This window comes from Lygodium microphyllum, chromosome 15, assembly GCF_053477565.2.
Source record: "Lygodium microphyllum isolate KBCC chromosome 15, Lygodium_microphyllum_v1.1.10, whole genome shotgun sequence".
NCBI lineage: Eukaryota > Viridiplantae > Streptophyta > Polypodiopsida > Schizaeales > Lygodiaceae > Lygodium > Lygodium microphyllum.
Window position 1 is genome coordinate 101,795,900 of NC_141149.1, and position 15,403 is coordinate 101,811,302.

The 15,403-nt window shown below is 40.8% G+C and overlaps 1 protein-coding gene across 2 annotated transcripts in view; it reads right to left on the reverse strand.

Annotated features, from left to right (window-relative positions):
* RAE1 (Transducin/WD40 repeat-like superfamily protein) overlaps window positions 1–15,403 on the reverse strand; it is a 72,110-nt gene that overhangs the window by 19,207 nt on the left and 37,500 nt on the right. For both annotated transcript variants that reach the window (XM_087694502.1, XM_087694501.1), the window contains exons 6-8: window positions 5,263–5,404; window positions 1,598–1,678; window positions 1,364–1,492 (exon numbers count right to left, since the gene is read on the reverse strand). In XM_087694502.1, the coding sequence (XP_087550628.1) occupies window positions 1,364–1,492; window positions 1,598–1,678; window positions 5,263–5,404 (352 nt within the window). The remainder of the gene's footprint in view (window positions 1–1,363; window positions 1,493–1,597; window positions 1,679–5,262; window positions 5,405–15,403) is intronic.

A 15,403-nucleotide genomic window follows, 5' to 3' on the forward strand; every position in this document is an offset into this window, starting at 1 on the left:
AGGCTGTGTCAAGACAATTTAGGGCAGATTTACCCAGTTTGGAGCAGTCGGACATTTTCAATGCAATCGCCTGCATTTATTGCACAGTTTCGGCAGACCAGGCAGGGCAGGCAGGTGCCACATGGAAGCCAGGCAACAATTGCAACAGTTTGTGATTATTTTATTATTTTATTTATCAGTTTGTTGCAGTCAGCCAGCCGACCTGCTGCATATTATTATTTCATTGTAGCCTATTTATAGCCATCCTGCCAGGGGCCACACACATTCAGTTTTCAGTTTTCTGCAAGTGGGAGAGAGAGCTCCAGCTGGTGATACTCTGACAGCCCGTTGTACAGATTCTTCTTCAGTCTTCAGCATCATACTCTCTCTCTCTCACACACACGCACACACACACACACTCTCTCTCTCTCTCTCTCTCTCCGTGTTCACGCCTTCTGTTTCAGTCCAGTTATACGCTTCTGCATTTGCTGCACTCTGACGAGAGAAATGTGGAACATGAAGACTAGAGGCTGAGAATGTGAAATGAGCAGCAAGTCAGGGGAATGTACTGAACAAAATACATAGGCTGCAAACAATGAGAGATCTGGAGGGAAAAAGAATGTGACTACTTTAGGGATTTCTTTCCCATTTTCAGTTTGGCCTGCCCAAAGCCGACTTCACAATGTTTTTGTTCCAATGTTTCCATATCAGGCAACTAATTTCACAAGTTATCAATGATATCGAACCATCTGCATTTTAGCAATCTATGGAAGTTTCTTCCACACAGGCTTTGCCATTTGGTGTTGGATGAAATCTTCAAACACTAACTAGCACTTTGGACTTCTGTACAAGTCTTTGCGACTGGAGGATCATAACTAGCTTTCTTGGTAAGCCAACATATCTGGGGGGCTTGTCAATGCTCTCGTGACTCAGCAGTCCTGAAGGCTTATCAGGCAGATCAGGCAGCATGCTATTTGCAGCATATTCACTTGGGGGGCCCAGTGCCCATTCACCTTGTCACTATCCACCCCTGCCAAAAAGATGCTACAAAGTTTCCACAAACCATTTTTTCAGTTTTGGGCCTGCAGTACTTCAGCCAGTGCCTTCTGTAAGAGATAGAAGAGCTCCAACCTTTCTACATAGATTTCCACAATAGGCCTACAAGCTCAATGAACCCAAAACAGATAGGCATATCAATTGGCAAATCAACAGACCAAAAAAAATAGCAGATAGATGATTACTTTTCCAGCATGCACATCTTTTCAAAGGCTAGGATTGAAGCAGATAGATCACCAATTAATCAACCTGCATAACATCTCAAAGGCTAGAATTAAAGCAAACAACAGAGCTGTTTCAAATACAAGGCTATAGTGCATTTACTTACTGGATGGAAATTGATGGCATTAACCGCATAGATGTCATTGTTGTCTCTATGACATTTGAATGTGAAGTTTTTGGACTGCTGTGCCTCCTCAACATGTTGCACAGCTACTCTGCCTTCAATGGATCCTAACTGAGAAGATGTCCAAAAGAAAGCCCCAAAAATGTCAAGTATATGTTGATAATTTGAACACAAGGCATAAGATTCACTTTCGAATGATCTGATGCAGATACAAACCAGAAAACCTTGCTTGTCAGGAAACGTTGCGAGACATCTTGTCTGGTACTTAAGTGGAGATTGGATTCTTTTATACTCTGTCTGTGCATGGGGAGAGCAAAAATTGTTTAAACATTAGCAAACAAAATGCTTGAGCTCCACATAATTGTCTTTAAAAACAAGGCATCCGTGGAAAAGTAGAAAGACAAGTCAAAATTAAGCAGCTCCGAGTTAGACATTGCTTTCTAACCTTGCCAAACTATTTCCTCCCTACTTAATGGCATTTAGAACTGATCCTTGGAAAAATGAAATAATAACTGACTACCGGACATCCTAAATTTTCCCTTTCTTAAGGGCATTCACCAAATAACTCCTCAACAACCTAAATATATATAAGTACATGCCATCAACATGACCAAAATATGGAGCACAAGCCACCACATCAACCTTCAACCACCATCATGCTATCCAACTATCCTTCAGCTGCAGCATTTCAATCCCACCAATGTGCCCCATCTGTGGGACCCCTTGCAGCCTGCTCTTTCATAATCTGTCTTTGTCCTATTTAAAAGGGAACATCACAGCTACTTTCCTCTTATGTCTCTTAGAAATGGTGCAGATGAGCAATATTTGTGATACCCAGAACTCATTGCTACACATCCTTCTCTTCATGAAGCCGCTGCAACTGAGTCCACATCATGCACCTTCTTTGCTTTTTAAAACCCTTTGCTCTGCAGACCATAACTTACCCCCTTTAAATAGGAAACCACAGCTACTTTCCTCTCACATCCCATTTAATTTTCAGTCCTCCAAGTAGTCAGATTTAGAAGTAGAACCCTAAAGTCAAACTCTAATCAATGTAGCTCGTACCTTAACAGGATGCATCACTCTTAATTAGCTTAATAACATGATAGCTCCAAAGAAATGTGTGCATTTGAGACTGAGGAGGAGAGATGCTTTTCTTAGGATCTGGGACTCTGGCACTTTCTTTCATTGTCAGCAACACATGATTTGGCACTATAGACCTCCTGATCGATTATTCACTCAGGACTTGTGGCCTTTGTTGCATATTTTTGTTTCTTGGAAGTCCCTTACAGGGCTGTTTTTTTTCCTTTGCGTTGGGATACTTTGTCCTGAGAAGATTTATTAATAGAATCATTATTTTCCTTTTTTTCAAAGAAAACTCTGCACAATTGAGTCGCCACGGATGAGGATCCTAGTGTGATCAAAGTTTGTTATTCATACAGCTTGCAAGTTATCCTATATGCACACAAGAACAATGTTGGCATGGCTCTTTACCCACTCAGCTAATATTTTGATGGCAAGCACCCCTCTGATGGGTGTTCCAGTCTCTGTGCATGCGTGTGTGAGTTATCTCAAAAGAAAGAAAACAAATCTAAACAATTGGACACAAGCAAAACCACCTCCACAGCCCAATTGAGACACCAAGCAATTTCTGAACGGAATACAATTCAATATGAAACAATAGAAATACTTACTAGATGAAAATTTCACTGAAGCCTACAAACTCAAACAAATCCAACTAGCAAACCCTCCACATGCAACTATTCAGCTGCAATGAATGTTCTTTTTCCACACACTATCAAGCCACATTGACCCAAAAGCTTGTCAAACAGTGATGCAAAGTACATGCAAAGCCCAAACCTTGGCCTCATAGTTGATTGCAACGCCAACTTTGGCTCCCAAATGTTTTGGATTTGTTTAGTTGACTTCTTGTGACTTTTTGGTCTCTCTCACCTTCAACCTTGTATAAACTGGTTAAAGCTCATCCCATTGTAGCTCTAGTGGATAGGGGTACCCTAGAAGTCACATTCTCAAGAAACCGAGCTAACAGCCAGCTTGGCTAATATCCTATTGACAACTCTGAACCTCGACACAAAGGTAAGTTAAACTGCTATTATCTTTGTGTGCACATCGTTGAAACTGCTTTTAACCCTTGGAGATTTCATCCCTATGGATACTTTGAGGGTGGACTCACCCCATCAACAGGTGCATGTACATCAGGTGGCATTGATCTCTCTGGAAGTAAAGCAGTAGTGCCGATAGAAGCCCTCTCATGGTTCGTTCACACGATTGGGAGTGAAAGTATGAGGAGAGAATTTTAGAAGTTTTTAAAAACCTGCAACTTCAAGATCTATCCTGTGATATAGGTCTCCTCTAGGTTGTGTTTAACCCACAGGTAGAGCAAATGTTTTTGCAACTCAATGATCTTAAATCCCCCCTCTACCACATGTTTAGAATAGGTAGAGCAAATGTTATTGCAGCTCTATGCTTTTTGATTAACCCTTTACCACAGAAGTAACATTCTAGCTACTTCTAATAAATTATCGAATATATTGCAGCCTTGTTTACATCCACTCTCACTATTCTTGAGACTAGGAAACCCTTTTTGCGGACCTTCCACCGCAGCAAGTCTCCAACTGCATGGTTATTTAAAACCAGATGCCAAATTTTCATTTTCCAAATTATTCCACATGTACACTGACCTGCAGAATGTTGACATACAATTAAATTTTTGCAGCAAGTGTCCATTCTATTTATGTCTAAAGACAACATGTGCCAAACATGCACCAAAACTGTACATATGTGCACTGGCCTGCAGAACGTTGACATACAATTAAATTTCTGCAGCAAGTGTCCAGTTCTATTTATGTCTTCCACACTGTCCACTATGGCCAATGCACACTCACTCTCACCGTACCACCATGATCTATTAGGGTTAGGGTTTATTAGGGTTGAGTACCATATTAGGGGTCTCTGCTGGTCATCCTTTCCCCCACTAAAACTACAACTATTCTCAGATGCATGTTTCCAATTGAAAATGATTTGCAATGGCTAAATACTCAATATTCTAAAATATGCTTTCTTAAACACTCCAACTATCTATCCATCTTGGACTCAAACTCCGAAGGAAAACTTTGCTCGAAATACACCAGAATCTCACACTGACTACTAGATTTCTGAGCAAACAGATCCTTGGACTAAATACTCTCCCACTAAAACAAGTAAGAAAGATCTCAAAGATCCACACCTGCTGAATTGAGGATTAGACTGAAGATTGAAGTCTGACTCTGAACTGATTTTACTGACCACATGCTGGCGATTTGTGTGCTATAAACATGACTACAATGGACTGGCCGACCTACATTGATAAAATGTTAAGTTAAATGTGAATAGATGTCAATAAAGAGAGTATGATGAACGCCTGGATGTTTTGGAATATATCCATTTATTTTGCAAAAAGGTAGCCAAGTCATAAGTGTACTACATGAGGTTGTGTGGCATTTCTCTTATATCAAAACTTGTCAAAGGAGGAAAGGAAAAAAAAACAAGAATGATTGCTTCACTGCAACAAGGAGAGGCATTGGACTAACAATCAAAGACAAAAGAAGCAGAAGCAAGAGTGGAAACCTTTGATTTTGTGTCAATCAAAGAACCTATTTTTTTTGTGTAAAATTAAAGAATCTTCTACTTTGAAACTGTGGGTTCCAACATTGCAACTGACAGCTAAAACTCAAATTCTGTATGGGCACTATGCTTTTAGTTCTCTAGCTTACAAAAAGTGCCCACATTTAGATGTAGGAATCAATATGTTATGTGTGAGATCTTATGTTCAATGAAAAAACAGTTTAATCAAGAGGCCATGATAGAGAGAATAGATCCACCTGAGGGTTGGCTAAATTGAATATTACGACGTGTCGTTCAGCAGTTGCAACTACCATCAGAGGATGTCTGATGCTGATAGCATAGCATCTTTCCGGAAGCACTTGTGTATGAACAGGATTTGGTTGTCGCAGATCCCAGTAACTGGAAACATAAAAAAGTCATCACTACAATGTATATTCTTTTGCATGCCTTATTTTGCAATCACAATTCCAAATGTCTACAGCACAATTTATGAAGAGCCAATAAGACATACAAAGCACATTAATTTACTCAGTCAGTAGATGTAATTTAAGCCATTAACATCGTCAAGTGCTGTAAGAAACAAGATTCTCACCCATTTCCCATTGTTCATCATCCCTATTATGGTAGGTTCTACTGCAAGTTGATGATTTACCTACATGTATATCTGGTAATCTAATTCACATACCCAAAGAAAACTAGTCTTTTCATCCAGTCAAAATGCTTTGAGACCACTTTTATCCATAACACTCTCATAAGCAAAAAAGAGAGCTGAACTTTCTAGTCGTTATAAACTAGAAACACGCCCCAATAAAAGAGCAGCAAATTGGCAGGCAAACTCAGCTGTCCACATCTTCTCTAGAATAACTTCACTAAGTAGTTCTTAATTAAAGAGAATAGCTAATACCATCGTAAGGAAATTGAATTGTCCCCCTAGGATCCAACCTACACACAAGACACAACACAAGCCAAACTCAACATAAAAGGGACCAGACATCAAACTCACCCCCCAACCATAGAGCCAAATAGGCTCACCCCCAAGCCTAGCAGCTAGCAACACTCCGGGCCACGACCACATCCCAAGGGTTGGTGTCCCATACCACCAGCCCACACTATCCCAGTGTACAGATCCATCGGCCAATGGGCCAAGAGACCAAGAGTGGTGATCACACAATGAATGTGCACAATGGGGCCTTGATTCCTATACTACCCTAGCCCCCAAAGAGTCCTTAGTGCATTCACACTAAGTCACTTTGTAACCACTATGACCAATTCTACTAGTGCCCATCCCAATGTCCACAAACATAACACTTTCCCCCTTATGAATGATTGCGGTCCTCAACAATATCTTAAAAAACGACGTGAGGAAAATGACTCTTCAATGAACATCCTGACTCCCTAAAACCGACCTTCCTTCTCGGATAAGGTGGTAAATAACCTATTTTAACACTAGTTGCCCCTAAAATTGACGCCCCTTGCAGTATTTCTTTATCTTATATTGCAAAAGGAAAAAGTACAACTGAGATTCTACAACCTCCTCTACTCATCCAAATGCCACTTGCTATCAAAACTAACCAACAAGCCTCCAAACCAATTTTCCCCTTAGTTTGCTCAGAGAGAAAATGTCAATATTCCGCTCCACCCACTTAAAATCTCACAGTCTCTCAAGGTAAAATGACCGTCCTCAAGATGTTGACCAAAAAAACAACCCATCTCACAGTTGGTAGCATCCCTTCACGACCCTCAAACTCATCCAACCACCTTACCTACTCATCTAGAGATTCCTAACTTGATGATGAATATCCCAATTATCGTGCGTGCAAGAAACAATGCGTGCTCAATGGAAGGTGCTCTCTCATGGGCACATGCAACTTGGATTTACTGCATATAGCTACAGTGAGCCTCATGCCGTGCTAGTGCTCACAAGTTAGGGTGTCTCCAATAATGAATCTCTAACCTTCACATTCTAGATAATGTTATCCTCATAGTTGTATCCTCCCAACGACATCGGATGTCAATTTCGACTTGACAAAATATGCCAAACTTCTAACTCATGTAGGCCTCATAAAAATCTTCGCATAACCTATAACAAAATTCTGTTTGTGTTTCTCGATCCATCTTTGCATCACCATCTAAAGCCACCCTAACATGCTCGTCAAGTCTTCAATGACAGATATTTCCTTTATATGTTTATGGCTTTGTTCATGCAATGTGCCCTAGTAGAAGTATGCTATGAAATAGAACTTCGAGCCCAATCATTCGTGTTTCCAGAAATATGCAATGTCAGATCAATGCTATCCAACCAATCAATCGATGCTCACACCAAAATTATGGATGCACTGAAGAAATTGTGTCTAGCCTATCTACATGTGCTCCTGCTTGGCCTTCACCCTACTCCTTGAAAGACAAATTCAGCCCCAAATCTAATATTGGCTAGCTGGCCTCTTAAATCTCCCTAAAATTCCTTGAGTTCAGCTGTTGAAATTCAAGTCCTATGCCCTCAATTCTAAGAACGCATCTCGAGGTGACTGTCAAACCCAAATTTTTGCTATGAATTAGGATTTACAACATAGATTGACTGAATCTCTTCATCTAATGGCTCAAACTACTGAAAAATGTTGAGATAACTTGAGAGATGGCTAGGAGATGAGAGAGAATACTATAGAGAGAGAAATTTCAAAGTTTCATCGAGAGCAATGCTAAAAAGCTACTATTGCTCTGTTCAAACAGCCATGTAAGTTGTCACCTATAACATAGCACCACCAGAAAAAATGCTACCCCCTCATATATGCTATCATCTGCACCAAAAGGACCTTGGGCTACTGTTACTTGCTCCTAGAGGGCTTCAAACTACTATCACATCCTATAGGACTGATCCTTGGTGGCTGCAAATCACATCAATACCATCTCCTTCTCTCTAACAAGGTATAAAATGCTTCTTTCGTTTACATGGGTAAGTTTTACCAAGTGGCAACCTTCTAATCCCATTTTTTAGTATTATACAGCTTTTTTCTTGCTCTCTAACAGCTTCCTCCTCTCTCACAATGGCTGGATCACACTTCCATCAACCCCTAAAAGTGTTTTTTTCATTTGCGTGGGCAAGTTTTACCAAGTGATAACCTTCTAATCCCATTTTTTAGCATTATACAGCTTTTTTAATTAATTTTTAGAACATTAATTTTGAAAATTAATTTAATAATTATTCTAATGCTCAAAAATTTAATTACACCAGTCAATAATTAGACTAGGCCAATTTATCTTCCAAGTATTCCCAAGCAATTATTGACCTTTAGACTAGTCTTAATTAACTAATTAATGCCTAGTCTCTAATGTCACCACTAACATTAGTGGCCAATAAATTGGTCTAGGTCGAAATCTGAATTGGGTACCACCTAGTATCTGTCAAGCATAACTAATTACCGCTTTTGCCTTTGGCACCAACTGATATCACAAGGTCCTAGGTCTCGCACTATAAAATAATTGATGTGCATCTCACTTGTGCGAGTCACATTAGCACATTTAATTAACTTTTAATCAAATGCTAAGCAAAGCAATAAAATTTCACATCCTCATAACAGACCAACCCCTTAAAATCTCTGCAATCATCCTCAATTGCACTACATTGTGCCAAAGGAAAAGCATGCTACATTGGAATTTTCATAAGGCATCGCAATCACAACATTGGCCACTATTGTTCAACCACGCCATATGTTCCAAACCTGCTGAAAATTTCCAACCATCATATACATAACATAAAACTGAAAATTAGTCCAAAACCGTTGCTAGAAACCCATAGGATGTATCTGTAACTCATTTTTCTCAATTGTTCTCAGTCAACCATAGAAAAGTATTAATTCAGCATAAACCATGGCTGAAATTGTCAATGGCATTTATTGACATGTTGTTGTCCATGGGACCAGCTATAGACCATTGAAAACTCAGTATAAACTGATCATGGACTGATCACTTGCTGATCTGAGAACTCATCACAAGCTACTGCAAATGTGGCCCAAAATTGATCACAAATTGATTGCAAATTTTGATCAAAAAATGATGCAAAACTGATTCCAAAAGTAACCATAAAGTGTTCTCAAATTGATCAAAATTTAAGCTGAAACTGATCAGAATTTTTCGCAAACTGAGGCAAAACTCATGGAACTGATCATAAACTAATGCAAAAGTATAGTTTCAATGCACGGGTGAAACTAATACTTATTTGCGTACATCTCACAATGACTAGTACACTTAGTAGTGACCTCATGGCAAACATACTATCAGCACAATTCTTTGGATGCATGCTAAATACATTCAAGATCCACTACATACGAGAGCTATCCACAATTAGTGGAGTGGAAATGCTACGTTTCCCTTGAGTGTTAGTCAATGCTTCAGACCCCCGCTCTACTGAGCCTGGCTTAACACTAACCAAAGTTGGCTCTAACTGAAAGGCATCTTAGTGACGTTGCAACAACTAAGGATGGTCTACCAAGTCATCCACTTTGCACTTCTTGGTGAAACAATGCTAAAGCTTCACCACCAAGCATATGGAAACTTTGCCTCTAACTTTACTTGCCTCAAACCTCCACTGGGTTGTAAGTCTTTATTTCCCTTAAGCAGTGCCATGCTTTATACTTTCACATTGCTGCAATTGCAACGTAACTAATATGCAACATTGCATCTAGTTGACTAGCCCCTCATGTGTACCTGACATGCTAGGAGTACCAAATGCATTAGTAGTAACCATTCTTGCTTGCATTACTTCGAACCATTGCAATTAAACATAGTGGACTGCATACATGCATTGCTAAACTTGCCACTTTGTGTCCCAATATCATGCCAATATTACTATATATGGGGTTATGCATATTACTAGCCATACCAAGATACACTAGGCATTGCACACTACGCATCGTTTACTGAATACCATAAGGCGTTGTGCCATGCATCCCCGTATGCGGTCCAAAGCCCACCATAGCATGGAAACTAGTGCCATCACCAAAGTACCCTCACTGCCCAATCATTGTGTGCATACCCTACTGCCCAAAAAGCGCATTGAATTGGCACTTTCAAGTTGGCCTTGCATATGCATCAATTGCTCCACTAACACTATTTGCTTATCCTCACTACCCACATTTGGAACATCATGCTACTGTATTGGCTCTTCCTTCAATGCATCTTGATGTCCTAACGCTCTTGAGGATAATTTCCCCTTATTGCCTTTGTTGCCTTCCTTTAAGGGGTTCAAAAAGTACACAAACTAAGGATCATTTGCCAATCGCATAAACAATTCAATTGTTGTCCTCAGCTGATCTTTAAACCGGACATCAAATTCTTCTTCCTCTTGCCGAGCATCAACTTCTAATGACCTAGAAAGACCCACATTTTGGTCTAAACCAACATTATCAATTTGTTGTTCATGCTGTGCAACTTGTCTAAAATCAAACATTGCATTTTCCACAACACTTTGTGAATTTTCAGATTGACACATTTTGGTCTAAACCAACATTATCAGCTTGCTATCCATGCTGCACACCTTGTCTAAGATCTCAAGTATTGCATTTTACCTAATACTTTGTGAACTTTCAGATTGAGAGGCATCATCCCTGCTTGATCCCAACTCACTATCTAAAGACATTATTGATGTAATGCTCAACTGAATACAATTTCAACACTAGAGCAAAGCTTCTAACCTTCAATCAAGTGCCTCAAGCCCACCAATTCGGGCAAATTAATAGTATCCTAGCAATGGAACCATGAAACCAGCCTTCCTTCTCAAATAGAGTGGTAAATAACCTAATTGGTATGATCTCAGAGTATGATCTCATCCATATGCATTGGGCTCAGCAAGAGATTAAAGGTAAGCCTCAGTTATCTTCTTTAGATTTAGTGCATAGAACTAATGATCTTGCAAGACCTTTGGAATCTCCACTACAGACTGGTCATCCACAAGTGGAACCTCACTCAGATTACACTCCACTTCCACAATACTTCTTTTCTCCAATGCTAGGTATGAATCCCTCTTATATTAGATTCTATGCCAACAGATTTTGTATTTTCTGTTGAATCGGGGGATGCTTATGAAAAAGGGACTCTTCAAAATAACCTTTGGTTTTCAAGAAATGAGAAAGACGTGTATTTCTTTATGAATTTAAAACTAGGTAAGAAGCTAAGAGAAAAACTTGTAAATATTCCTTCCCTTTCTTTTCCTTCAAACAATTTTGTTTCTCGTGGTCAATTTAAAGTAGGAGCATCTTCATCCAATTCTCAATCTAATGTATTTAATGGACAAAAGAAACCAACCATGTTTCTCACAACACCACCAATCACTAATCCATTTGGGCTTCCACCCATCCCTCCCTCATCTTCCGCTGCACCTCCCTTTCCACTTCAATTAGATACACCACATTTAACACCACTCACCACACCGAGGGTTTTTGCACACTTAGATACCGCCTTTAGAACCTCTACATATTCATTTCCAAGTGTTGTACCTATGATAAAGACTAGACCTTCCACACACTCTTTCCAGTTATTCCTCTAGAAGTGCATTCCAAATATTACTCGAGTGTGGATTGTTTGGTACCGCAATTTGCCTCTATGGCATTACCTAGTGGACCATCTAGTCATTACGTTATGGCCCATCCAACATTTGGATAGGGCTATCGTGTCCCAGTGCCTCCACCTCCACCTCCATCTTCGGTACCATATGGAACTATGTCAGTTTCGGTACCTCCGCATCAATCGACACTTCTTGGACATCAACAACCTATTTTTGGTTATTCACCATTAACCCCCTCCTTATCCACCACCACCATCTTATCCTCCACCCTACCCCACCTATCCATCTTCACAAACACCTCATGGTTTTAGCTCCTCATCCGCCAAGCATGCTTTTAATGACAAGACTCATTTCAACAGGTCAAACTACAACACTTGATCAAACTTGATGGAGCATATCTTAAGACTCTTAGAACCTATGTGATTTAGTGCAGGGGTTGAAACCCCAACCTGATTCTGCACTTGTTCCATACAAGGTCATCCATCATGGAACGCTCGTAACACCTCTGCTATTGTCGAGCATATGCAAAGCTAATTGCTTGAGTTTCACTCTCAACTTCAATATTTTGACTTAGCATCTAAGCATTGGGCACACTTGATTGATCGCTATGCGGCTCAAAATAGAACTCGTCGCATCAATTTAGATCATGAGCTCCAAAACTTTAAAATTACAGATGAGAATAACTTGAAAGTCAAGTTGGCCGAGTACCAGCGTCTCCTTGCTGAGTTCTCAACCACTAGGGCCCCTAAGTCCTCTGACAATCAAGTTACCTTGTTCCTTAACAAGCTGCTGATGAGTTGTCAGTTGTTGCATTATGTGCGATTGTTCAATCAATTTCATAAAACGTCCTCGATAGAGGGGCCTCTCATTCTCAACTCCAAAAAGTTAGTCAGACTAGTCCGCAAAGGCCCACATGGTCTCCTTAGAGAGATCGGATGCGAGTCTTGTTCACATCTACGAGTTGCCTCTTGATGAGGTTACTATAGAGGCCCACTAGTCACAGTCAAGTACATCAGCACCTATTTGGCTTATGGATAGTGAAGCCACTCATCACATGACTCCTATAGAGAACATTTTCATTTCCTAAGCCCCTACAACTAGGAGAGTCAACGTAGGAAATAACTTCTCAGCCAAGATTCAAGCCCAAGGTCGCATCAAGCCACTGACCAAGGCCTAGATTTGGCTTTGCTGGATGATGTCTATCATGTTCACCAACTTGGGGTAAACTTATCCATTTAGCAACTTTGCCAATTGGGGCGAGCAGTTTTTTTCACAGAGACCACAATCAAGGTCCTAGACTCTTGGACTAGTTTAGTGATTGCTCAAGGCAAGGCACAACCTAACGGCCTTTACCACATGACCCATTTTCTTACTGAGCCAACTATCGTTGACTAGGAGTTCCATCACTTCCAAGCCTTGGCCACCACACGGAAGCCCATGGACTCTGAGCATCTAGGGCATTTTTGCTTAGGACATCTTGGCTACAACTCTCTTTATGAGTAGTCGCGCCAAGGGATGGTTGAGGACCTTCCATGCCTAAAACTATCTCGAGATATCTGTATAGCGTGTCACCTAGGTAAGCAACATCATACATCCTTCCCTCAGCAGTCTACCACACATGCTGAGGAACCCCTTAGACTCATTCATGTAGATCTTTATGGTCCTACATCTAGTACCGTCTTGAATGGCGCATTGTACTTCTTTTTTATAGTGGATGATTTCTCTAGGTCCATGTCGGTATACTTCCTCAAGCAGAAGTCAGATGCCTTTACTTATTTCAGTGCTTAGGGGTAGTGAGTTTACCTCTAGAAGTTCTCTGAGTTTCTACAAGAGAAGGGCATTGCGCGCCAAATCACTTCTACCAATTTCCCTACACAAAATGGAGTCTTAAGAGCGTAGGAATCGGACAGTCGTGAACATGGCACACTCTATGCTATTCACATCAAAGCTTCCTAAACGCCTTCAGGTTGAGGCTGTTAACACTTCAGTGTACATCCTTAACCGATCTCCAATTGCGGTGGTCCCTAAAAAAACTTCGTACAAGGCATTTTTTTACTCTCAGCCAGTTGTTTCTCACTTCAAAGTCTTCGGTAGTCATGCTTATACGCATACCCCTAATGACAACATAGAAAAGCTCACCCCTCAAGTTGATCTCTTGATCTTTGTGGGCTATTCTTTTGAAGTGAAAGCCTACCATTTATTTGATCCTCGAATGAACAAGGTGATCATCGGGCAAGATGTTGTATTTAATGAGGAACATCATGCAATCTTCTACACTTAACTCTGTGTCCTTACCTTCACTCATATCACATGAGATCGTACCTTCCGAACCCGATCTACTACCCGCCCCTTGTCGAGCTAAAGCACGCTTTACATCTTATTAGCATTTTTAAACAACCCCAAAACCCTTGGTGCGTGGTTCGAGAGAGTCTCAGTGGTCCCCAAAAACCCTAATTTTTGGGGCATCGTTCCATATCTATAAATAGATAAGCTGCCCACCATTCAATCTCATCCTTTTGTACAGGTTTCTCACTCTACTGTATAGATTTCAATCATCATCCACCCACCATCTGCTATCCAATCATTACCAACTGCAACCCATTACTATCCAGCCCTAAGCAGTCTGTTTTTAACCATCGCCTTATTGTTTGGAGGTCTCCGCTTGCTGCATCATCATAGCACCTGATCAACCTGCGTTTTTTAGCATCTGGTGCTAGATGACAAGCTATGTACTAGGGGTTGGATCTTCATTCCAAAATCTTGGATTACATTCCACTTCCACTCAAAGCATACTAGGGGTTGGATCTTCCATCTCCGCTCCTAACACTTTCTCTTTCTCCATTCCACCATCTTCCTACCCTCCATTCACTCCACCTCTTTGTGCATCATTAGGGAAAATGCCACCCTTTAACACTGTACCTTCCACATTACCCCACTTTACCACATCCTTCCGCTCTGGAACAGTTGTGATGGGCATCCCCCTCACTACCTTCCGACACTTACAAACCCCCGACAGACCTCTCAGACGCAAGGATATCCATCCTCTCCTTATGGACTGTCATCACACATCCCTTGAGTCAGTCCTACGTAGGGATTTCCATCCACTGCTTCTTGTGTCCCTATCCCTCCACCATGGGCTCCACAAGCAGTTACCATTCCCATATCCAATCCGCCCTTCCCCACATTTGGATCTGCTATGTACACTTCTCATATGCATGGTGGTTACTCTAGGATTACTTTCCAAGTGTACTCCACTCCTCCCTATCAACCTTAACCCCATTACACACTTTCTCCATCTCTTAGCACTACCAATTCTATTGCAACAGCCAAGAATGACTTCACGGATAAGACTCGTTTTAGCAGGTCGAATTTCACCACTTGGTTGAACTTCATGCAACAAGTGCTTGAATCTCAGGAACTTTGGGACCTTGTCGTTGGTACCGAGCCTATGTTCGATTAGCTCACCCTGATTACATCCGTCAATGGAGAGCTTGCAATGCCATAGTCAATGTTGAGTTAATGCAAGGGTTGCTTCCTAAATTCCACTCCCAATTACAGCATTTTCCCCTCGCATCTGAGCATTGGAGACTACTATATAGCACGAGATCACACTCGACGTATCAATCTCAATTTTGAGCTTCAAGAGTTTTCCATTAAGAAAGGGGATGATCTGAAAGTCAACTTGGCTAAATATCGACAGTTATTTTCGCATTTACCACTATTGGCTGCCTAAAGTCAAATGACGATCACATCACATTCTTCTTGAACAAATAGAAGGGAAAACAAAGGAGAAAGTTACAAAAGAGCCCCATGGCGAGAAAGAAAGAAAAAAAGTGATGCTG